Below are 27,235 nucleotides of genomic sequence, written 5' to 3'. Positions count from 1 at the left end.
ATGGACAAACAGACCATACAATCCAACAGACATGCACATCTTTAGAAGGACAGACATACCATGCAATCCATCATACATACACATTGGTAGAAGGACAGACAGACCATACAATCCAACAGACATACACATTGGTAGAAGGACAGACCATACAATCCAACAGACATGCACATCAGTAGAAGGACAGACAGACCAAACAATCCAACAGACATACACATCAGTAGAATCACAAACAGACCATACAATCCAACAGACATGCACATCAGCAGAAGGACAGACCATACAATCCAACAGACATGCACATCAGAAGAAGGACAGACAGACGATACAATCCAACAGACATACACATCCCTAGAAGGACAGAACGACAGTGCTTTAGTTCTGACATACACATCCCTAGAAGGACAGAACTACAGTGCTATAGATCTAACATACACATCCCTGTTCAGTCAAATTTATTTACAAGGCTCTGTACCTCATCCAAGCTTTTCTTTCTCTAGTTGTTCTAACAGCCTTAAACAAACAGGTTGAGATGAAAAGTAACAATACAAAAAAAACTGTTTCATCTTCATGTCATAGCTGGGTAAGAAATTACTATGAAAAAAAAAACCATTACAACCTGAAGGTTGGATTGAAATTAGACTAACCTCCATACATGAAAGAATATATTATAACCTTCACATGAACTTTCATTTAGATGAATTTAAGACGCTATTTGCGACATGTGCAAAATATACATATTGTGAATGAACAAATGCAAATGCATACATTTGTCATCCCGAAGCTTAAAGTGATATTAAAAAACATAGAGCCTGCCCATTTTACAGCAGTTTCAAACAAAATAAAAATTCTTTCCTTTGATCTCAGAAATAAAAGTGAGAAGCATATCCGCCTATGCACTCCTATATGTCACACATAGGCACAATTTCTTTTGAAATATTGCATAAAGTTTCAGCTACCTTCAGAGTTAAAACATGATTATTCATGACTTTCATGTTTCATGAATGAATTGACATTATACATGTCCTATTTGTCATGGAGTGTCATGAGCAGCAGGAGAGAACAGAAAGACTCAATGACCGAAAAGAAAGTACAGCAAAACAGATTAAAGTCAAAAAGAGAGTCAAAGAGACAAAAGAAAGGTGTTGATAAAGATAAATTAAACCAAATGACAGCCGGATTGACTATGGATTTTTGCTGCTTTTATCAAGATTCCAGATACAACATGGTGGCTGACACCAGAAATGGGCTTTAGTCAGGTAAATCAGCATCTCCAGCATGACAAGTAAAATCTTCAACAAAGAGGACCAAACCACATCCTCAGCCACATCACCCAGTTGTGATATCCTCAAGACAGCACCCTTATACTTAGTATAAACAATCAACCCAAACCAGACCTCACCCAACCATTACAAGCAAAATTTTAAAATTCTGCAAGATATAAAGGGGACCTATTTGTGACTCTAAAGCTAAAAACTAAAACAAATTCTGCAAGGAAACAAAGGTATCCTTCTCTATCACCTTATAGTGAAACTTAACAATTATGCAAAAAAAAAAATATTCTTTTCATGACCCCACAGCAAAAACTTCACAAATTGTGCCCCCCAAAAACCCCAAAGGTCTCCTTCTCATGACCATGAAGGGATAACTTTACAATATAAAAAGGGCGGTGTTGTAGAATTGCGATTGAAGCATTCACTCGTCACGCCCAACACTGGGGGTTCGAGTCCCCACATGGGCACAATGTGTGAAGCCAATATTCAGTGATTTTGCTGTGATTGTGTTGGAATATTGCTAAACATGGGTTAAAACTAAACTCACTCGGTCACGTTTTAAAGTGTCTAGATTCAGTAGAAAACCTCAGATTAGCCCAGGATGTCAAACACAGACAAATGCAGATACTGTGAGTAAGACCTGAATGAGTGCAACAAACCCCATATAACAATCGTAAATTGAATGTCAAATGATGAGCTCTTTTTATTCCAACACGAGCGACAGTTATATATGTGCTTTGGGTTGCTTTCATTAATAATGGCGTAATGAAAAGAATTCTAACCTTAGGTCAGCCATCAATCAAGTATGACTCAGGCAGTTTCAGCTGTCAAAGAGGTACTTTTTGTGTCTATACATTCTCAATTAATTGTACCCTCTCTAATCACAAATGGCAAACTCGGCCATTCTAATAACTTTGGTATGCGATTACAACACATACTTAAATACATGGTTCATGAATGACAAGGCTCCTACATTGGCCTCATGCCTGACTCAAACAATAGAGAGAATCTACACGGATTTCGGATCAACTGATCAGCCTATGGATGCTTAAGTTGTTAACTACTCATGGCAAATATTAAACCCTGAACAAAACAGTGACTTATATTGAACCGGAATCCACAAACAGACAAAAATATAGGGGTCTCTCCATGGGGACACGAGCATGGGATATTGGGGATTTACTTCATATGTGAGTGACTTTAGTTATAATGGCTTCTGCAATATTTCAGCAATATCACTGCTGGGGATACCAGAAATGGGCTTCATACATTGTACCCATGTGGGGAATCAAACCCAGGTCTTCGGTATGATAAGTAAACGCTTTAACTACAATGCCAATAATGACACAAGTCTGGGGTTCTGATGTCCTCCTGTCCAGACAGGTGACAGAGGACAGACAGGCATCCCATCCTCAGTCAATTATAAATAGATAATCATATGACAGTTATCTGTCATTAAATGCTGAGTCAGCATCTGAAATTACTGACCTATATTCGCAATGGGGACACTTGAACGGCTTTTCGGGGTCATGTATTCGTAAATGGCGTTTGAGGTGAGCTTTCCGTGTAAACTTCTTTGAGCATACTGTGCATTCAAACAACACCTCTGCTGGCATATGGACCATCTTGATATGCATCTTCAGGATGTACTGATCCTGAAACATGGGAATGATGCAATTAAATCTCCAACACAGTGAGTGAGTGAGTGAGTGAGTGAGTGAGTGAGTGAGTGAGTGAGTGAGTGAGTGAGTGAGTGAGTGAGTGAGTGGAAACAAAGATTCACCCCTAACTGAGTGGAAACAAAGATTCACCCCTAACTGCTATGGTAATATAACATAATATTGACCTAGAAGCTGAAGATTTAATGGACTTTGTTGAACCGAAACCTGAATAATTACTTAAAACATATTTTTACAATCATCCTCAAAATCAACAACAAAACATAACAAATATTTTTACATTTTTTTCTCTAATGATATAACCTCTCCATGTTTTTCAAGAAAAAAAATACCACAACTGCAGGTCACATTTCATCCATATCTTCCAGTTGCATTTTTTCATTGAGCTGGTAAGTCAATGTTATTTTAAGCTAGTAAACAATGTGCCAGCAAAGTTAGCTTGTCCTGGGCCAGAAAAACCTCTGACATTTTGCATGAAGAACACCATGCATGCCAAGATCAGACACAATAACCACAGAGCCTTCTCTGACAAACAGATACCTATTCTGGCCCTAATCCAGAGTGAACACTGACTGACTGGAGAATACAACAATTAATCAACATTGCCACCTGAATTAAACGAAGCAGATCTATTTCAGGACACTGTGTAAGGAATTTTTGCTATATTCTGGCCACCATGTGACATTCACAAATTTATTTTAGCTCCTGGACTGATGCCCAGATAATGAAATACCTGTGACAGTAATGACCATATTGACAGGTAAAGCTGACAATATCATACCTGTGCCTGTCTCAGTCATCAATCTCTGTCAGTCACCTTGAGGGGACCATGTCATAAGTAGTCAGTGTTCATACTTTATCTCAATCACTTCTGAGGAAAATAGATTTCGAACTTCTGACATGTTCCTTGATCAAAGCTTTAGGCCATGACAACTATTTTTCAAGTGAAGACATTATGGTTCCCAGCTGCTGAATGGGAATGACCAAAAATAATAATGTAATGTTTAATTCTACATAAATATAGTGTGAGTGTGGATGCAGGATGTTCTCAATGCCACTGCCACTGGCAAAACAAATGAACATGGATATCTTGAGTGTTGGAAATGTATTTTAGAAACCACCTAGTGTACCGAGAGAGTTGTGTATCCTTTATGCATTAGGGGCGTTATGTCCACTTTCATTTATTTAGAGAGTTATATCCTCTTGTTGCATTAGGAGAGCTATGTCCCCTTTATGTAATAGGAGAGTTATGTCCCCTTTACATATTCAGAGAATTATCTCTCCTTTATGGATAAGGAGAGTTATCACACTTTTCTTTCTTACAATGGTTATTTCCCCTTTACATATAATGAGTTATCTGACCTTGTAGACCTTGCCACAGAGATCACAGGTGCAGCCTTGAGCATTGTGTCGCATCATGTGTCGCTTGATGATGTAGGCATGTTCCGCCATGAAGTCGCAGATGCTGCAGATACACCGTGGATGTGTGTCCTGTTGGTAGAAGGTTCAAAATGTCAGAACAAAATCAGTGATTACCACCACTACCAAAACATGGAACTGACACGTGTACGTGAATTCTTCACTGAACTTGACCTTCATTATCTGGAAAGATGGGGAATCATTGTTAGCAACAAGACATAACAATATCGCTCAAAATCATATATATACTCTCAAAGCGTCCCAGAAGATTTCATCAATTTTCTATCACTGAAACAATGGTATGCAACTGCACAATTAAGCTCAGAATTCAGATGGTTGATGAGTAATGCTGTATGTGGACAAATGCGCACTGTTGACCTTGGACAATGTCAAGAACACACTGACTGCTAAGACTGGTGATTGTTACAAGTCTGATTCTCGTTTTGATAAGATCTGATCACTTCCACTGTTATAAAAGCTACTATCCTTCCTTGTCCTCTTTTGGTTCTAACCAGGTGTAACGCAAGTTGGTTTAATGAGACTACACTTTGCACATCAACAATAACATATATTGTCTGATTTATCACTGCATTTAGTAAAATAATGAAAAATACTTTTTGATAACTATAACTCAACCTTTACAATCATCCGCATGAGGGTTACAGGTGTTATTTGACTTTTCTCAATTTTGACAGCTGTCTGTCACCACTGACGTCCTGAGGTAAGGTCCAAACATTATACATTCACTGGAGACCCATGAAGGTCCCGAGGTAGAATAGGCCTTCAGCAACCCATGCTTGCCATAAAAGGTGACTGTACTTGTTGTAAGAGGTGACTAATGGGATCAGGTGGTCAGGCTTGCTGACTTGGTTGACACATGTCATAGGTTCCCAATTGCTCAGATCAATGCTCATGTTGTTGATCACTGGATTGTCTGGTTCAGACTCGATTATTTACAGACCACCACAATATAGCCGAAATATTGCTGAGTGCGGCGTAAAACTAAACTCACTCACTCACTCACTCATAAATTCACTGGAGAGTAGTAGGGACCAAAACTGTTACGATGAAGATGCTTCTTATATCTAACATGTGTTTTTATGCTGCTTTTAGCAGCAATATTCCAGCAATATCATAAATCGGCTTACCACACTGTAACCATGTTGGGAATTAAACCCCAGTCATAGGCATGACAGACAAACACTTTAACCACTAGGCTAACCACCACCCCTCCATGTGATGTCACTAACTACAAATACAGGGCAACTCTCATGTAAATAGTAGCCAACATTTCAGTTGAAAAGCATCATGTTTCACCCATGTTACCATTAAAAATACCTACTGAATTTTAAACCAGCATCCAATCCTTGATCCTTGTAGCCTATCTTGTCGCATCATATATAAAAAATAACCCATTTGGACCAGAAACACAATCAAAATCAAAAGTTTGAAGAACAGCTAAATGGTCTCTGTGTTGGAGCTTTACAGAGCGCACCTGCTATAGAAAAAACTCAATAAAACAATCAGGAATGCGTACCATTAAATCATAAACTTGACATAGTTCATTGCCCATGCTTATTAACCAGTATGTCAGCACCCAGCCCAGTAATGCTGCAGAATAAAAAAAAACAGCCACAGGATATGAGCTGGTACAAGATGTCACTTTCAATGAATATGTGACAATTAAGTGTCATTCCAAAAGCCTTACTCATAGTCTAACGGCCTTGTCAATTTCCCATCACATACCAGAGCCTCCTCTTTATAAGGCACACAGTGCTGCAATAATTCCACAAACGCTAAAAGCAAAAACACCTTATCTCTCTGGCTGCCAATATTTGTAGAAAGTGATCCAATATAAACAATTTGGTGTTATATTATAATATTTTACATTATATCAGCCATGTTAAGATAATGAAAGATATACTGAACAGGAGAAGAAACGCAAACTAGCTTCTTGCCAATTTTTTAAATAAAAGACATAAAAATGAACGCTTACATTTATTAGATTTCTTTTTTTCAAAAATTGAATTTCTTTTGCTGTTCAGTATATAATAATAATAGCTTGACTATACTCAATAAAATGTTATGGATCATGAAGATTTTTCAGGTATTTTTTCATTGTACTGAGGTACTTTTCTGCTTTACTGTCTTACAAGATAATACCAAATCAAGGGGCATTTTCACCTCTCCGCGTTCCACAAACCTTTCAGGATTGTGTGTATATATTTGCATGCTTTCTGTTTTAACCCTGTCATCGCGCCAGTAAACACCTGTCTATGGTGAGCAAGTGAGCTTAGTTTTATGCCGCACGCAGCAATATTCCAGCTGTAACATATTCCCAATTGGGATTACACTTTCTTAGTAAAGCACAAATTTGAGTACTTATTCAGTTGAGTCCCATATGGGATTCGTCAGGCACCTAACAGAGACCTAACCCACTTAGCCACCTTTGTGTGATGGCAATTACATTTGACCACTTTCTAAATGGTATCTAGTAATCATAACATTCCATCTGTATGGTGGCAGTCTGCACTGGCAGCCAAATGATCCAGTGATCAGCAGCATGAGCATCAATCTATGCAACTGGGATACAATGATGTGTCAACCAAATCAGCGAGCCTGACCATCTGATCCTGTTAGTCGCCTCTAACGACAAGCATGGGTTGCTGAAAAACAATTCTAACCTGCATCTTTCTGGGTCAGCTTATGATCTGACAGTCAGACTCTGCCTAGGTTTATTTCATGTATTTCAAACTTTCACTTCTTTGTTGGTTCCAAGTACATAAGAAACAAACACAACAGCCATTTTAGCCAGCAAATCCTTATTTTAGTAATACAAGTAAACACAAAAAAGACCCAGAACATTGGACCGTTTTCCTGATTACATTGACAGGTACAAAAACACTTCTGTGTCAATACTAAAAATGAAGCAGGATTTGACAAATAATTTGACAAGCTATCCACAAAAACAAATATCTATGTATGAAAGCAAATTACTGACAGGAAATCATGTATCAAAGCTTATGTGGGCAAAAAGACTAAGCAAAACATTTCTCGTGTGTCAATTTCAGTTTTATGACAGCATCAATCAGCAGGGAAATGGAGGACCCAGGAATTAGGAACATATATGTTGATGAATATACAGCTTCAAAGAAATCACTGGAGGGGCGGGGCTGGCTGCTGTAGAAATGCTCATGATTGAACGTACATGTGCAAACAATTTTATGAATCACATTCACACATAACAGAAATGGGTTAATTACAAACACTCAACTGGGACGATTGACAAGGATTGAAGCATGCTGGCTTATTGTATGATTGATGGGGAATCTTTTTAAACCAAGGAAACAACTACATTCAAACTCCCACATGAATTCACTGATTTATCGATAGGAAAATACAAGATATATTTTTCAATGGTTTGATGACCTAAAAGTGAACATAAACGAGGGGGCTGGTTTCAGAAACAATGCACACATGCCACTTTTGTTTTGTATTTTTAAATCTCGCTGATGGAAAAATTAGAAATAATCAAATAATCTGTATGTGTACCTATAATATAAGCATTAAAACATTAGATTTCAGAGAGAGACAAAAACTACCCATCTGTATCTGTTTAGTTGATTAATCCCCCACACACCACAGCCATGAAGAAGAAACTCATTATTTGTAGCATGTTGTTTCTGTTTATAAGTCATATGAACTGCTTATGGAATATTATATGGTGCAACTGCACTTCATTTCTACTGGTTGAACTTTCAACAAAAAGACACATTTGGTAAAGAATCTGAAAAGCATTTACTGCATTCAATGATGGGACAAGTAGAAGATATTCAGTTCTGTTTAATTACCACTTTTTTACCATTTGTAGAAACAACAGGGAAGTATTGGTAAGGGGCCATGAGGAGTGAAGGTATTCTACCATTCCACTATTGACAGGGTTTCCATTTCAGTCAGCTGTGACCTTGGCAAGGTCAGTCACGAGTCAGTGGATGTGGCCATTTAATCTGATATTCCAGGAAAGGTTTGCTTCCAGCTGTATCAGACATGTTTTATGTTAGAATCATCTCCCAATGCCTGCATGAGTCTTGTATGGTGCTGTACTTATTGAAGCTGCCTGTAGCAGTTGTCTTATCCATCCAGCAGATGCCAGTAAGCGTAGGGGCACAAGGGCTGTATGTTTGCTAAGTATGACAGTGTAACAAAACCTGTATGTATGCCAAGTATGACAGTGTCACAAAACTTGTATGCATGTCCAGTAAGACTGTGTCACAAGACCTGGATGTATGACAAGTATGAGAGTGTCACAAAACTTGTCTGCATGTCAGGTATGACAGTCTAACAAGACCTGCATGCATGCCAAGTATAACAGTGTCACAAGATCTGCATGCATGCCAAGTATCACAGTGTCACAAGACCTGTATGCATGTCCAGTATGACAGTGCCACACGACCTGCATGCATGCCAAATATGACAGTGTCACAAGATCTGCATGCATGCCAAGTATGACAGTGTCACAAGACCTGTATGCATGTCCAGTATGACAGTGTCACAAGACCTGTATGCATGTGCAGTATGACAGAGTCACAAGACCAAGTATGATAGTGTCACACAACCTGCATGCAAGTCAAGTATGTCAGTGTCACAAATCTTGTATGCATGTCAAGTATGACAGTCTAACAAGACCTGCATGCATGCCAAGTATCACAGTGTCACCAGACCTGCATGCATGTCCAGTATGACAGTGCCACACGACCTGCATGCATGCCAAATATGACAGTGTCACAAGATCTGCATGCATGCCAAGTATGACAGTGTCACCAGACCTGTATGCATGTTCAGTATGATGGTGTCACATGACCTGCATGCATGACAAGTATGACAGTGTCACAAGAACTGTATGCATGTCCAGTATGACAGTGTTACACGACCTGCATGCATGACAGTGTCACAAGACCAGTATGCATGTCCAGTATGACAGTGTCACACAAGCTGCATGCATGCTAAGTATGACAGTGTCACATTAGCTGTGTGGCTGTTGTCTATCACACCATCTCATACAGTCCAAGCTCGCTATGTCCCACAGCATCACCATGCCAGCTGCTGTGCATCACAGTGCACCATGTGAGTTGCGGTGTGGGAGGAAGATGACACACAGCAGATGCATGCTCAGGAATGTGGAGATGGAAGTGGGGGGGTCCAGCAGCAGCTCACTGCTCCAAGCTGTAACAACGGATGTCTCCTACAGTTGAACAACCCAGTAGTAGCCCACTTCACACAATGGGAGAAAATTCCAACAGTGACACCAGTTATAAAAATACTGCCACTGTAGGACTAGAAGCGTTGTGAATGAACAGCTAGGAGCTTCAACTTTGGTATTAAACACAGGAATCCCTTCTGCCATTTTAGCTGTTTCAAAGCAGATGAAGCATTTTCAACAAGCGACTTTTTTCCAAACTGACCAGGAAATCATAATTTTAAACAGAACCTAAGACTAAATGTCGCAAGTCAATGAGAACCTCAGCTTTATCCAATACATTCAGTGTATCAACATGTCAGGCCTGTCTGCAAGAGATCTGCTTTGTTTAATTATTTACAAATGCTTAAACTTTGCACACACTATCCAGTATCACACAAGTCACAAACAGATTGAAGAGAGTCAGCAGTTAGCAAAGGCATGTAAAAGAGTACATACTGCTCTCATCAGATCGGTGACATTACAGCTCAAGCTATTACATGCAGCAGGATTTACAGACGCATTTTGTTACACTTTCTCAGTGAGTGAGAGTAAGTTTTGTGCCGCTTTTAGCAATGTTCTAGCAATATCACGGTAGGGGATACTAGAAATGAGCTTCATGCATTGTATCCATGAGGAGAATCGAACCCGAGGCTTTGGCATGGACAGTGGTGAGTGGAACGGAAACAAGTAGGGTACCCCTCCCCTCCCCACCTTTTTTTGTGTTCCCTTGATGCCAGACTGACAGTGTCAACACAGTACTGAACTGTGATCATGCAATTGACAGTGATGTGTTTCCTTCTCTGTACGGAAATGAAGACATTTTGAGACAAATGGGCATCTATCAGCCAGATCAGCTTTATCAAATCTACATTTTCTAGCATAAAAAGAGAAATTGTTTAACTAAGGTAATCTTAGCTCCTGTTTTAACAGGTGATACACAAACGTGAGATGCTGAAAGAGATATTTGTTGGAACAAGATAAAAAAACAACAAACATGACGAATATTTCAGGCTGAGTTAAACTATGTTATAGATATTTTATGAAAGTATATTTTGGTAGCATGATGCTTTTAATTACTCAAGATATATATTTAGAATACAATTCCAAACAAGATTACAAAGTAGAAGGGTTGAAAGGATGATTCTTATCATAAAAAGTACATTTCTTGGATGTTACACATTACCACAGTTCCAAGTTTCAGCCACAACTTTGACCTTGACCTTTGTCTGCTTAAATGACCTTAAAACAGTTATGGCATTCATGGGTGGTTATTTGTTCTGGTCAGGAAACATAGCATTGTGGATGAGTATGAAGTATTTAAACTTTGCCACAGCGGTAGATATTTGTGGTGGCCAGGCTGTGGATGCGGAGGGGATGTACGAGTGCATCTCCGGTGAGTCAGAAACAGATAATTACAGATTACCACACACATCCTTCACAATAATATGACAAGTTAATAAGTCACTGGTTTGCAGTGTACAACTGTATCAGGCTGCTACTGATAGGCCAATCTCTGATATGCTTAGAGATAGTGCTCAGACACAGTTCTAAAACCAACAGTATCACTTCTCAAACAGAACAAACCATTACGTTAATACTAGCTGGTGAATAAGTGTTGTTTTCATCTCATGAATGATAAGAGTTAGAAAATAATGAAAAAATTACAATTTACCTATGATTTTGAAAGAAAATCTTCAGTATAAATGCCAATCAGTTATCAACATCTCCCTCAAAGCAATGACATGAAAGTTTGATATTCATATTCTCAAAAGTTAATGAACATCTAATTTTTTGGTTATTAATACATATTATGATATATGTTAACTTTACCTTATTTTGGTTTGAATATATAGATTTGTTATATACCAGTGACGTTTCAACAATGCTCAAGAAAATATTCTAAATACAATTTTCAAACTGACACACAAAAAAATCAAATTTGCATTGCTGTGAAGTGTCTGAATCTTTTTTGCATCCCACGTCAGTATTCTTTCCAATTATAGCCACACAGGATCAACTGGAGAAGGAGTAGATACAATTTATTATCCGTCAGGGAAGAAGGTGTCAAGGAAAGGCAAATCCCCAGACTCATATTTAACCTCAATCAAAGGAAGAGCACTAGAGTTGCAATCTACCGGTGCGATACGTGCATTGGAACACTTCTTTCAACCTACAACCACCCCCGCCCTCACCGAAATAGATGTACCTCTGCTGACCCACGACAAGTGGTGATGGTCTGTATCTTAATGAATGATCTTCTAACATAAGGGAGATAACCCTGCACCTATTCTCAGCCTAGCAGTTAAGAGCCGGAGACACTGAAAGCAGGTAATCAGGCCCTGCTAACAGCATGGGCCACTGACTCTCATCGCTTCCTGTGATAGCGCCACCTACCTGTTAGAACACTCTTAAAATACTTCTGGGATAGACAGACTGGGCAGACCAAAAAGAAGGCACAGACAGGGTTTTATGCGGCGCTCTAATATGCGTCCAGTGCGCATAATGTACACAAAGGACACCGAAAAAATATTCAATGTGTCCAGAGGGACGCACATTATTATTCACTGTTCCCGCAACACACCCATGACTTTATTTTTTTTAGAGCAATGACATGCATCTTTTCTTCCATCAGTTCACATGACCAATGATTCATTCCAGGTTGTAAAGAAATTATCAAAAAATACTGTGTTCTTCATTGTTCCTCCACAGGTCCCTTCTCTTGCCTACAAGGATCCTTACAACTAATAATTTGAGGTCCACAGGACCCCTATGTTTGTGAGTCAAGGTAAAACCCTCAACTATGACATCTGTCTTGGAAATAGTACATGAAAATCTAACTAGACTCATTGTTAGCCTGGTGTTAAGACTTTGGGTCCCTAGATATAAATATAAGTGACAAAATGTGAAATGGACTGTGAATATGAAAATCATTATCCAAACAGTTATGTTGACTACCAAGATCCAGATATCTGCTGACTGAAGGAAATTAACAACTAAGCACCACTGTTGTTTGGAATCAATCTGTTTCATAAATGAAAAAGTAGTCTAAAAAATATTATCATGATTAAACTGTCCACAGTCAGTATCACCTGATCATGATATTTAAGTCGTCAAATGATCAATTCATTGTCATAGCAACTGATTCTGGTCAACCATTGTCCAAATAATTCCAAAGGACAAAATCTGTGAAGCCAAGACATGCATGACTAAGCTGAAATTATTTACATCACGCTAATCTCCACTCTTAATCCTCACCACCTACACATTGTACATTGACTTGTCAGCCAAGTCCCTGCCACTCTGTCCCTTTCATTAATTATGATGAGTGAAATATATAACCTAATTGGTCATTCCCTTGACCGTGATTACCTTCACATCACCAAGGCAGTGACACTGCCTCTTTACTGTTTTCTGTTTCCATTGTTGTCTCTTTGTATGGGCTTTGTTGTCTCAAACTATATATGTTTACATCCATATATAGTTCATGTCCCATCAACATATGGCAAATTTTCAAACTCAAAATTGGGGCAGTGGGGTAGCCTAAAGGTTCACGTGACCACTCGTTACACTGAAGACCTGCGTTCCTCTCCCCACAGGCATACTATGAGTGAAGCCCATTTCTGGTGTCCCCAGCCATGATATTACTGGAATATTGCTAAAAGCAGCGTAAAAAAAACCTCACTCACTAAAATTGAATCAAAATTCAGTAAAATTCTGATCTTTTGGTCAAATCATCGCTCTTTCAGCCTAACACTAAATGGCTGTGTGAGCCCATGTGCATTCCAAATCATCCTATACAAAGGTGACCACAAGCAGGATGTGCCTTCAAAGAAAACACCCTGAAGTTGAGCTGGAATTTCTCTCACCTCATACACATGGGAGCCGAAAAATTAGTTCATTGCCATGTTTATGCATTTATTTATGATGCATTGTATAGAAAAACTAAAGAGGTTTGGGCTCAACATATTCTTTGTCTTAATGCTGAGGTAGTTCCCTGTGGTAACATATGTGTATAGATGCAAACATATATAGCTACAGACATAGAGATTTGCCTTGGATATATTGATGTTGTCAAACACCTCCAAGGGGATGGTCAGTTAAGGGCATAAATGTCTCCCATTTTCAATACATTATTGTCTTCCTTTCCCTAATCATAAATTGACATTTATTAAAAAAAGATGCTACTCAATATGCCTAGTTAATATAAAAATCTACTAGCCAAGTTTGAATACTAGCCTTGAGTATTATCCCTCACCTTCATCAAATGCAGCACAACATATACATATTTGTTGAAGTGTTTAGATGATGTTAATATAAAACAGACAGAATATGTTTCTCAAGTAAAGAAGTAAACAGTCAGTATTGCTTGTATGCTGTGAACTTTTCTCTTAATATATTTTCAACTGGTTGACTAGGGCTTTTTTCTAAACCATCAATTCTGAAGTGGTAGTTTTAACCTGTGCCTTTAAGTGACCACTTTGAAATCTGACTGGTTCATTGGAAAAGTATACATTGAAAGTACTGTGCCCAAATATCACATTTAACCTGTTGGGATGTGACTGTATTTCCTTACCCTGAAGTGTGTGAGGAGGTCATCTTTATCAAAGGTGAGATAGTTGCAGCATTTACACTTGTGGATGTCGTCCCCGTGCTGGGCAATGTGGTCTTGGTACTGCTGGGGGTAGCAGCCCTGGAAGTCACACTTCGGGCACTTCAGTCGCTCGAGGTCCGTTTCGGATGCTTTGATACCTGAACAGTAATGAATAACATGTCATACACAGCAACAATCATATCATGGACACCCATGAATAATATGTCATACACAGCAACAAACAACCTGTGATGGATACCAATGAACAGCATGTTGTCCACAGCAACAAACATGTCATGGACATCAATGAACAACATGCCATACACAGCAACAAACAACATGCTATGGACAACAATGAACAACATTTCACACACACAAATATACAGCATGTCATGGACAACAATGAGCAACATGCCACACACAACAACAAACAACATGTCATGGACATCAATGAACAACATGTCATACACAGCAGCAAACAACATGTTATGGACGTCAATGAACAACATGTCATACACAGCAGCAAACAACATGTTATGGACGTCAATGAACAACATGTCATACACAGCAACAAACAACATGTTATGGACTACAATGAACAACATTTCACACAGAGAAATAAACAGCATGTCATGGACACCATTGAACAACATGCCACACACAACAACGAACAACATGTCATGGACACCAATGAACAACATATCATACACAGCAGCAAACAACATGTTATGGACGTCAATGAACAACATGTCATACACAGCAACAGACAACATGTCATGGACATCAATGAACAACATATCATACACAGCAACAAAGAACATGTTATGAACACCAATGAATAACATGTCATACACAGGAACAAACATGTCATGAACACCAATGTACAACATGTCATATGCAGCAATGCAAGAGCATGTCATGGACATCAATGAACAACATGTCATATGCGGCAACGAAGAGCATGTCATGGACACCAGTGAATAACATGTCATCCACAGGAACAAACATGTCATGAACACCAAAGAATAACATGTCATACACAGCAACAAACAACATGTCATGGACACCAATGAACAACATATCATACACAGCAACAAAAAACATGTTATGAACACCAATGAATAACATGTCATACACAGCAACAAACATGTCACGGACACCCATGAACTACATGTCATACACAGCAATAAACAACATGTCATGGACACCAATGAACAACATGTCATACACAGCAACAAACATGTCATGTACAACAATTAACAACATGTGATACACAGCAACAAACAACATGTGATACACAGCAACAAACAACATGTCATGGACAGCAATGAATAACATGTCATACACAGCAACAAACAACATGTCATGGACACCAATGAACAACATGTCATGCACAGCAATAAACATGTCATGGACACCAATGAATAACATGTCACACACAGCAACAAACAACATGTCATGAGCACCGATGAATAAATAGAGGATACTAAACATTCTTCCGTGTAATACCATTTTTATGAAACGAGTTAATGATTTTGTATCAGACGAGCGAAAGCGAGTTTGATACTAAATCTTTAACGAGTTTAATGAAATTATTTTGGATATTATTTTGTATTTCACGGAAGCGAGTGTAGTATTCTGTTTATTACTCGCCAACATAAATTGACAGAAACTGCGGTGAAATTGCCTACAGTGTGAGGACTCTCAGCTTTCAAGTCAAAGCAAGGTCTAGTAAAATCGCGACATCAACATTAGCATTGTGACGTCACAACTTTTAACCATTTTGACATCATACGTCAAGCGGTATTACAGTAGTGTAATACTGAAGTGAAAATATTACACTGCAGTATCTTCAATGGGTGAGTAATAACATATCATACACAGCAAACAAATGACATGTCATGGACACCACTGACATTCAGAAACCTGCTACATTTAAGGAAGTTGGCAATTCTTACATATCCCATAAAGTCACCATAACAATAAACAGCTTTTCAGACAGAAAAACTGCAAAAACTTTGAAAACTGGTACAGGTGTGTGATTATGAGTAGCAAAAGAGGACTACACTTTATCTCACGTGAAAAAGCAGTCAAGTACAGAACTATGAGGGGATCTCGCCAGTGCCGACACTTCTTGCTTCTGTTTGCAGTTACCATAGTAGAGCAATATTTTTGTTAAGAGGAATGCACATAAACTCGGTGCACCAAGTGGCACCAAGAGTTGTATGGTCCCAAGGGAGTTGAGATTCATAATTAGATGTGACATGCTGTTGACATCCAGTGATTGAGGGGAAAAAACAAAGTGCCTTTGAGCAGCTGATATGAATATCGGTGCTGTACAAATGTTAGTATGATGATACTGTTTTACACATAGGTTCCCATGAAACATATTTTTTAATAAAACCTTCCCCATAGCTATCTTTGTATATAAAAGACACAAGATGTAAAACAGACACAGATAAACATAGTATGTAATGCATGTACATCTACAGAAGTGTTTCCTATTTTCACAGCCCAAGTCTTCTTTGTGGTTGAGAAAGGGGCTGAGTTATGCCAGTTGCAAAACAATGATGACAGACTTAAAATGTCTGGGGAAGTGGGCCACAGTTAAAGGATGGTCAGGGCTGTACATGTGGCTATTCAAGCAAGTTGGAGTCAAGACATTCACACTGTGCTTTTACTAAGTGAAATTACCCAAAACATGAATATTGTCAAAGGAAAATTGAGGTTCAAGTTAAATGTTTAATATAAAGGGATGTGACTCATTGACTTTTAAGCTAAAATTCAGATTTGTGATTATCTCTACACAAGCTCTGCCAGGAACAAAGATACAAAGTGCTATGAAGAAGAAAGAGATTTACTTATTTGTCCCTAAACATCTGAGTGCATGCAGGGTCTTTGTCTGCTGTTTCGGCAGATGGTATAAGCCTTTACCAGCAGGCTCCTGGTCTCAATGGTGTGCTCAGTGCTTAGTTCAACACAAAAACTTTTACATATATGATCAGCTCCTGTCTTCAAAACATGTCCCAATATTGCAAGCTTGGGGTAAAAACTTTGCTGTGACTTGAGTAAAACTAATCACCTAACTCTAGAATTGCACATTTTGTCAGGGGCTCTCCATGAGGGGGTGTGTTTGAACAGTTCAGTGTAGATATTTTAAATGAACTGGGGTACCTTTTGTTACTATTTCGTACAGAGATAAGTTCCTCAATCTGAGATAAGATGACATTGGTGGCATAACAATCTCATGTACATCTCAGCTGTTGGGATGAAGTAGGTTCAACACAAACCCTTGCACAGTAAAGGGCTCTGTTGTGACTGGCTGTCCTTGTGGTTTGAGGGGCTCCAGTAGTTTGTCTCACAGTCCCTGAACCACATTATTTAGCTGTCTTCCAAGCCATCTCTGCACTGCTAAGGCCTTGAATTAAGCAAGTCTAGATCTCCTCAGGTTCTGAATCTCCAGACACCCTGGGGCTCCTTTTCAATTTATGTGTGTTACTATGTACATGTTTGTTACTATCAAGCATTAGTCTAGGGCTCCAACTCTTTTCCTGTGTATCTTACTTGTCGCTTAACCCATGAAGATCCAGGTTTAAATTGACCTTCAGTGAGTGTGTGAGTTTAATTTTATGCTGCTATTCAGCTATCCGGTGGCGGTCTGTAAATAATCCAGTCTGGACCAGACAATCAAGTGATCAACAACATCAGCATTGATCTGCGCAACTGGGAACCAATGACATGTGTCAACCAAGTCAGCGAGCCTGACCAACCGATCCCGTTAGTCACCTTTTATGGCAAGCATAGTCGCCTTTTATGGCAAGCATGGATAGCTGAAGGCCTATTCTACCACGGGACCTTTACAGGTATTGATCTTCAGTTACACATTTTTGTCGTAAGAGGTGACTAACAGGATCAGGTGGTGAGACTCACGTATTTGGTTGACACGTCATCGTATCCCAGATTCATACTCACTCTGTGGTTGACACTGGATTGTCTGGTCTACACGTGATTATTTATAGACCACCACCATACATCTGGAATATTACTGAGTGCGGCATAAAACTGAACTCACAGACAAGTTGCTAGTTACAGCAGGTAAAAACAGACACCCTTATTTGGTTCCAGTTTAGTGCTCTTTTTGTTAATGACTATCCTTGTGGCTTGAAGGGCTGCAACCTTTTCTTTATATCAATTGCATGGATACTTAGGTGCAGCTATAATCATTTCTCCTGTTATTATAGAGGCTTCTTATGACCCAGAAAGTGGCAGTCCTGTAACTTATTTGCAAATTGGCCTGGGCAATACCTGTCAAGGCCTCTGAAGCAGGCCTTCCATACAAACGGTGAACAAATCATCAAAACTGAGCTCATTTTCACCAAAACTGAACTCATATACACCAAAACAGAACAAAAATCACCAGAAACTGTCACAATATCCTCTAAAACCGAAAACTCCTTCTAAAGGAAAACTAATCTTTTGGAATGGAAGCAACAGCCCCCAAGAATGGTCGTCGAGCACACAAAACGGCAGTCACAGCATCCAAAAACGGCAACCATATTGTACAGGATCGCAAGCCTGACTGAGAAGTCTGAACATTGGTTTGAAGTTTAGTACAATAGGGGGTTGATGCGCTACATCCTGATGTCAACTATTCAAGATTAGACTCATGGTGACGAAAAACATTATTCACTACAGCCTGTTCATCTCCGCTCGCCGCCATCTTTGATAATATTTATGCCGTTTCAGGATGCTGTGACTGCCGTTTTGTGCACTCAGCGACCATTGTCAAACACTGTTGTAGCTGATACGCAAGTTTTGTTTTCATTTCAAACGGTTAGTTTTCTGTTACAGGGGTTTGTTTTGGTTTTAGAGGATATTGTGACAGTTTCTGGTTATTTTTCCTCTGTTTTGGTGTATATGAGTTCAGCTTTGATGATTTGTTCACCGTTTGTATGGTAGGCCTGTGAAGGGTTGTAAGGGTCTTGGGCAACACAACTTTAGCACAACGGACTGAGACTGTTATAGATCTGGAATCCTTAATCTGTATGTCAATAAGTTCAGACTAAAATCTACTAAAAAAAGTTAACAAGAGAAGAAATTGATGATGCAGTGATGACACAGCATGTGCAAGAGACCATTGTTCTGAAATCGGGAAATGGAACCCATAAAGTAAGTGAGTGAGTTTATATTTCAAGTCACTTTTAGCAATATTCCAATAATGTCACACGAGGGACATCAGGAATGGGCTTCACACATTGTACCCATGTGACAAGCAAGCTTTTTAAACACTAGGCTACTGCCCCAAATCCATAAACAGAGGAAAGTTAAGTTATGTTAATTGAGTGTAACGTGTATTAAAAATATCTGGAGAATATTTGTAATTTCTTTTCCTGTGTTATGTCCAAACCAACATCATGTCTCTACCAGTGAAGAACACAGAATGAAAACTTGCGCGATGGAAATGTGAAATCTGTGACAAATTATTACTAGACACGGTGACTGAGAAAAATGCAATTCGCACACATGATCTACAATCAGTTTATTTAAAGACTAATCATACCCTATATCCTACTTACAACTTACAATATTCAAGCAAGGATCATTGAGACTACATCTGAAAAATTTTTCAGGAATAATATATTCTAATAGCATGTTATCTTAGCTGCAGTTTTTACTTATACATCAAAAATAAAACTATTAGTGTATCATATTGGTGTACATAATGAACACATTTCAAAATACTGAACGGTTTGCAAGTCAACTCAACGATGATAGTTCTCATAATCTTTTGGTTGTAAAGACAATATATTATAATTATAACTGAGAAACAATCTGATTTTTCATGGGCTTAAGTATGACAGTTATGACCAATGCATCATACTTGAATGATTTTTTTAATAAGTTATTAAATTGAGCGAGTTTAGTTTTACACTGCACTCAGAAATATTCCAGCTATATGACAGCAGTCTGTAAATAATCAATCTGGACCAAACAATCCATTGATTTACAGTATGAGCATCGTTCTGCACAACTGGGAACAGAAGACACCTGACCTGACCATCCAATCCTGTTAGTCGCCTCTTACGACAAGCATGGGTTACTAAAGGCCAATACTCTAACCCAGAACTTTCATGGGTAAGTAAAGTATCAAGACATGCAACAAACAGAAGACTACATGTACAGTGAATGCTTTAAATCACCAGAGATTGTCATGACAGACATCGTAGGATTTCCTTGCTTACTTCAGAATGGATGTGCTCATGTGCTGTTTCAGGAGTCATGTGCAACCTGGTATGTGTTTGCATGTATCACATTTCTGCATGCATTTTGTGGTTTTTCCTTGATACAACTTTATCATTTATAAGTCATCAAGCAAGCAGGCAGACCCTGGCAGCCAGGAGATAACACTCTGTAAAGCCAGTAGATCCACAACTTAGTGGGATGATGCCTCTCTTAATGTGCTTGTATTCTCTTAGAAGTAACTATATTGGACTCAGTTGCAAATGGGAAGTATAAAACAAACAAAACTGATTTGTCTAGAACTTGTAGTGTTAAAGGTCAGTTATAACTGATGATGATATTTGGTATTGCTCGCCTTTAAGTGTTTGGCTTTAAATCTTTCAGAACATGGTCTTCAAAACTACCAGTGCTAACAACCCTAATACTGAACATCAGCCATGACAGACATCGTAGGATTTGATGCAATGCATCAACTATCTCCAACATCTAATTATCAAACAATCGGTTACTTCAAACATCTTAATGTTGAACATCAGCTACCTCCAACATCTTACTGCTGAACATCAGCTACTTTCAACACTATAATACAGAATATTACCAACCCCCAACACCTTACTGCTGAACATCAGCTACTTTCAACACTATAATACAGAACATTACCAACCCCCAACATCTTACTGCTGAACATCAGCTACTTTCAACACTATAATACAGAATATTACCAACCCCCAACACCTTACTGCTGAACATCAGCTACTTTCAACACTATAATACAGAACATTACCAACCCCCAACATCTAACTGCTGAACATCAGCTACTTTCAACACTATAATACAGAATATTACCAACTCCCAACACCTTACTGCTGAACATCAGCTACCTCCAACATCATAATCCTGAACATCAACTACTTCAAACATATTATTGCTGAACATCACCTACTTTCAGCATCTCATTACTGAACATAAACTATCTCCAAATGCCTATTTAGCATCTCTCCTCCACAACGTCCCAAGTTAACTACATGGGACAAGTCAGGCACCTGCCGTGGAGAGCCTCCTCATGGGCTAGTGTCTCACATTCTGGGAGAGCGGAAGTCAGTGGAGTTAATATCTTCAAACATTCCTCCCATCTCACCACCTTAGATGGAATATTTACGACACAGTTGTCGTCGTTTGAAAACTAGGACTTGAACATTGAAACTAGGTTGAAATCAGGCCTGCTGTCTCCAGGGCTCTGATAAGACAGGGCCAGGACTGGGTCCAACTCACACAATTTTTTACACATCTTGAAATGGATAACCAATAAATCTTTGATAATGGGAATTCAAAAGCAGTTAATGTTTTATCAAGATTTCAACATGGGCAGCACTGTAATAAACTGTGGATTTCTTGCAGTGTACTACAGGCTGACTTTTGTCACTGAATCGCTAATATAAATTTTCATGTCATGTTTTATGTGTTTATTTCATAATGGGTGCAAGATTTAGCTGCTATGCATGAACAAAGGTGTAATATTCAAACTTCGGAATCTATCTCATAAAGTCCACAGCATTCCTCTCAACACATCTCAACAGCTTTGCATGTTTTTTTCATTCATGATGGATTAGTAAATCTTCTCAGTTACATCTTCCAGTGGGGATGCAGTGTGAGCGTCTTTGTTGTATTTAACTGTGGAACATGCATCATACTGCAATTTGTTTCCTCTTGATAAAGGATGAAGAATGATTTTACTGACATGATGTTGAATAATTAAGTAAAGTTTTAAATATTTCTTACACCAATAATTTCAGCCATGCTGTGTGGTGTGTAGGGCATGGGGTGTGGGATGTTGGATCTGGGGTGTGGGGCATAGGGTGTGGGGTGTAGGGCATGGGGTGTGGGATGTGGGACATGGGGTGTGAGGTGTGGGGCATGAATTGTGGGGTGTGGGGGATAGAGTATGGGGTGTGGGGTATGGGTGTTGGGGGTGTGGGGTGTGGTGTCAGGGCACATGTTGTGGGGTGTGGGGCATGGGACATGGGGCATGGGAGGTGGAACATGGGGCATCGGGTATAGTACTTACTTTAAATACCTCATCAACTAAGCTCTGTATGTGTTGTGCCTATACATCACAGGAAATAGGCAGCCTTTACAAAATACTTTGAAAAATGTTTTCAAAATTCTTTTTTAGTGATTGTATCCAAAGTTATTTGATGAATGAAACATTAGTCCTACTGCACATGGTACATAATAAAATACATTTATGAAACCCAGCAAATCACAAAAAAACATAAACAAACAGCTTGGCCAGGACATTCTTCACCAACACCAACACCATTTTTAAAAAGAAAGTAAAATGGTAATAGCTTAGCCTGTCATACAGACCCTGAAACAAACATATCCAAGAAAGCCCGTGCAAGTCTGGATTGTGCAGCAAGTCTAAACTTCCACGGTTTCAGGAAATGAAGAAAGTCTCAGGGCTCCTTTTCATTTTTTTTTTAATGAACTTTTTTTTTCTTTAAAATATGTTCACATTAGATAATATTAGTCATATTAGTTAGTCCAGTAATGGCTGAAATTTGTAAGTCTTCTGCCTATGACTAGATCATGTCAAGGATCTTGATAACACAGCTCCAGTTTCGATTTTACATTTAACACACACCCCCACCTCCCAGCTGTGCTTCCCTAGAAACACAAATCTGGTTTCTATTTTTTGTTGTGACCTCTGCTACTCCTGCCCCTGAGGTCACCCAATGCTGAAGATGCCTCCCACCCTCCCACACATTCCCACGTGCCTGAAACTACAGCAGTTGTATAACACTTCATAACCACTGAAGGCACACTGGCTATAGTCTGTTCTATACCAGACACACAGCCCTAGAACAATGGGGTTGTATAACACATCACAATCACTGAGGGCACTGTTTAAATAGTCTGTTCTATACCAGACACATAGCCCTAGAACAAACCGGTTGTACAACACTTCACAACCACTGAAGGCACGGTTCACTAAAGGCACACTGGCTATAGTCTGTTCTAAACCAGACACATAGCCCTAGAACAAAGGTGTTGTATAACACTTCATAACCACGGCACAATGGGGGTGCTGTCTAAGGCACCAGGCTACTAATCCAGCGAGCTTGGAGGTGCCGGGATTGAGCACACTTGTGACCGGGTGACCCACGAATCTGTTGGTAGATGACCAGATGGTGGCCACACGAATACGTGCAAACAGCTAGTTGCGGGTACAGCAACCTGCAGTAAACATGGACGAAGTACTGTGACTATCTGTCCCAGTCCACCCAGCTGTCAAGGGGTACCTCATAACGATGAGAAAGCCACATTATCCCGGTGTGCCTGGTAGGCTCCCCAGGCAGTTGAGATTGAAAATACTATGTGCTGTTGTGATGGACATCCAATGATCGAGGGAAAAACAAAGCGCCCTTTAGCAGTTGACCTAGCTGGATATTGGTGCTATACAAATATCTAGTTGTATCATATAACCACTGAAGGCACAGTAGCTATAGTCTGTTCTATACCAGACACATAGCCCTAGAACAAAGGGGTTGTATAACACTTCACAACCACTGAGGGCACTGTTCACAGTCTGTTACATACCAGTCTGATAGCGCTAGAACAAACGGGTTGTATAACACTTCACAAAAGCTGTTTTTAGACTGTTCTATACCAGTCTGATAGTCCTAGAACAAATGGGTTGTATAACACTTCACAACCACTGAAGGCACCAGCTACAGTCTGTTTTATACCCATCTGATAGCCCTAGAACAAACAGGTTGTATAACACTTTGTAACCACTGAAGTCACAAACTGTAGTCTGTTCTATAACAGTTTGATAGTCTTAGAAAAACATTGGTTGTATCACACTTCACAACCATGCACTTCATCTGTCAATCTGACATTGCTACCCACTCTTGAAGGACTGGGTTAGACATGGTCTTTAGCAACCCATGGTTGTCTGTTATCAGAGGTGAGTAACAGGCTCGCTGACGTAGGTGATGCTTGTCATCATGTCATTTGGTCATGCATGCTCATGCTGTTAATCACTGGATTGTCTGGACCAGATTTGATTATTTACTGACTGCTGCTGTAAAGCTGGAATATTGCTGAGTGTGGCACAAATCAACAACCAACCAGGTCATAAGCTGCACTGTAACATTCTCTGGTCATTGACAGGAGTCAGTGGAGACAGGGGTGTCTGGTCAGACCAAGTAAGGAGACATGTTTATGAATTTTGAGACATGACCAATCAAGTGAGCTTCCACAAATCCTTCAGGTTTGATAAATTGTATCCACTCATGGACACAAGCCTGGAGCATGTGTGTGGTGAGCTGATGATTCTACCACTGTACCATCACACAACTCTGGATAAACTCTAGAGAGGAAGATAGTGAGAAGAGGAGTTTTAATCTACCAACAACAATGCTCTAAAAAGAACCAGGATTCATAGATTAGGATCATTAGGAGAGTTTACTTTTCTAGTTCAAATCATTATTCCAAAATTATCTCGTCAACCTCCCTGGTGAGACACTGAACCTGAAGACTTAAAGAGTGAGAAATATTGCACACAGAGGAGCAACAGAGATCATGACAAGGATTTTAACCTAATCAGGGACCTACGCTATAAATTCAAGAAAGCATTTGTTATCAAAAGACAATTTTACCAGGATAAACAGAAACAAAAACTAATTGGTGCAAGAGGAAACCCTAAATTATTCTGGAAATTGCTGAACAGGGGAGACAATCACACATAATAGATGGAATCAGTACTCAGGAATGGACAGATCACTTTTCATCTCTCCTCCAAATAGAAAATCCACCGTCTTTACCTCCCATTATAGAGAAAGACGATAGTGGTACTAGTGCAGTATTAAATCAACCTATTAGCAGCCAAGAAGTCAAACAAAATATCCAAAGGTTACCTGGACCTGATGGAGTTGTCACAGAATACTTTGAAAATACAAACAAGTACTATTTTACCCATATTTACTGTCAATTGTAATCAGATATTTGACAGTGGTGTATTTCCTCCTTGGAATAGAAGCATTATTTGGCCTCTTTTTAAATCTGGAGATAAGAATGATGTTAACAACTACAGTGGAATTTCATTGATTGATACCGTATGTAAAATATTTACATCTATATTAAACCAGAGACTCAAGACTTTCTGTGAGGACAATACAATTATCGATGAGCTGCAAGCAGGTTTCAGATCAAATTACTCAACTATTGACAATATATTCAGCCTACAAGCAATGATACAGAAATATATCGGATAAAGGAAAGGGAGATTTTACTGTCTTTTAGTGGACTTTTCAAAGGTAATTGACACTATAAGACATGATGTTCTATTACAAAGTTTGGAAGATATTGGAATAAATGGAAAATTTTATAATATGCTCTCATCTATATATTAAAGCCTGTGTACCTGTGTGAGAGGTTCAAGAGGACTAACAGATTATTTCAAGTGTAATATTGGCACCCATCAAGGTTGTATTTTGCATCCCCAGCTATTTATTATATTCATAAATAAGCTTTAAAAACAACTGGAAGATGTTGGAGGAGAAGGTGTTTTTATTTCGCAAGATTTTAAAAATGTTTTTGCCATAATGTTAGCAGATGATGTATCATCTGTAGTGTATTCAGCCATTCAACTCAAAAAGAAAATAGATGCTCTGAAGTTATTTTGCTTCAAAACAGGAATGAAAGTGAACTTGAAGGAAACAAAAGTCATGGTTTTTAGAAATGGTGGACCCTTTAGAAGCTATGAAAAGTGGACATGCAATGGCCAAAACATTGAAGTTGTATGCTGCTACAGATATTTAGGCATTATGTTTACACCCAAACTGATATGGACACAGGCTCAAATTTCTTCAGCTTCCCAGAGCTCTAAAGCTATGATGGCTATACACAGGACATTTGGTGATATTTCTCATAAAGATCTGTTCAAGATTTTCGATAGTACTGTTACTCCTATCCTTTGTCATGGCTCTGAAATCTGGGGATATGATTACTGCAAAATAATTGAAGATGTCCATGTAAAAAAGTGCCAATCTCTGCTCAAAGTGTCAAAATATACATGTAATGTAATGGTGCTTGGTGAATGTGGTAGAGCTCCACTGCAGCTTACATACTCGTATATGACAAGAGCTGTCAGGTACTGGTGTAGGCTGATACAAATGGGCCCTGAGAGACTCCCCTACCAGGGCTACAGAATGCTTACTGCCCTTGATGATATGGTACGCACCTGTTATGCTACAAATATCAAAAATATTTTATTTGGATTTGGATTTGGATATGTATGCGTCTCCCAAGATGTTGGCGACAAAAATATTTTCCTATCAGTGTTCAAGCAGCCTCAGACTATTTGACAATCTACAACAAACCTGGAGTGTAAGTGTTCATAACTTACCAGACTCTTATTCATATAAACAATATAAATCCCTACTCACTGTTGAGTACTATCTGAATTCATAACTAATATCTCACTTTAAAAGGATGTCACACTTCAGATGCAGCAACTTCAACACTGGTAGACACCAACCAACACCATATCAAGAAAGACTCAAGAAAAATTTCGTTACACTACACCACTGAGTCTACAAAACCTAGTAGAAGGTCGCGTCAGGTAACCTTTGAGCAATCAATGACAGTCCAATCAAATGCGAGACTGTTAAACAGATTTAACCAATCAGACAATGGCTACTATTTAGTGATCGGAATATTCAGGTCACCGACACAGATCTCTCCACAAACAAAAATCAGCATATAACACAGTTATTTGACCTGCAGTATA

At 39.0% G+C, this 27,235-nt stretch overlaps 1 protein-coding gene across 1 annotated transcript in view; it reads right to left on the bottom strand.

Moving 5' to 3' along the window:
* Positions 1-27,235, bottom strand: part of LOC137286904 (uncharacterized) — an 89,321-nt gene that overhangs the window by 36,593 nt on the left and 25,493 nt on the right. Inside the window, exons 11-13 of the mRNA XM_067818926.1 lie at positions 14,182-14,357; positions 4,313-4,441; positions 2,760-2,926 (exon numbers count right to left, since the gene is read on the bottom strand). Of these exons, the coding sequence (XP_067675027.1) occupies positions 2,760-2,926; positions 4,313-4,441; positions 14,182-14,357 (472 nt within the window). The remainder of the gene's footprint in view (positions 1-2,759; positions 2,927-4,312; positions 4,442-14,181; positions 14,358-27,235) is intronic.

The sequence above is a fragment of the Haliotis asinina genome, chromosome 6, assembly GCF_037392515.1.
Source record: "Haliotis asinina isolate JCU_RB_2024 chromosome 6, JCU_Hal_asi_v2, whole genome shotgun sequence".
Classification (NCBI taxonomy): Eukaryota; Metazoa; Mollusca; class Gastropoda; order Lepetellida; family Haliotidae; genus Haliotis; species Haliotis asinina.
This window is presented reverse-complemented; position numbering and strand designations above follow the sequence as displayed.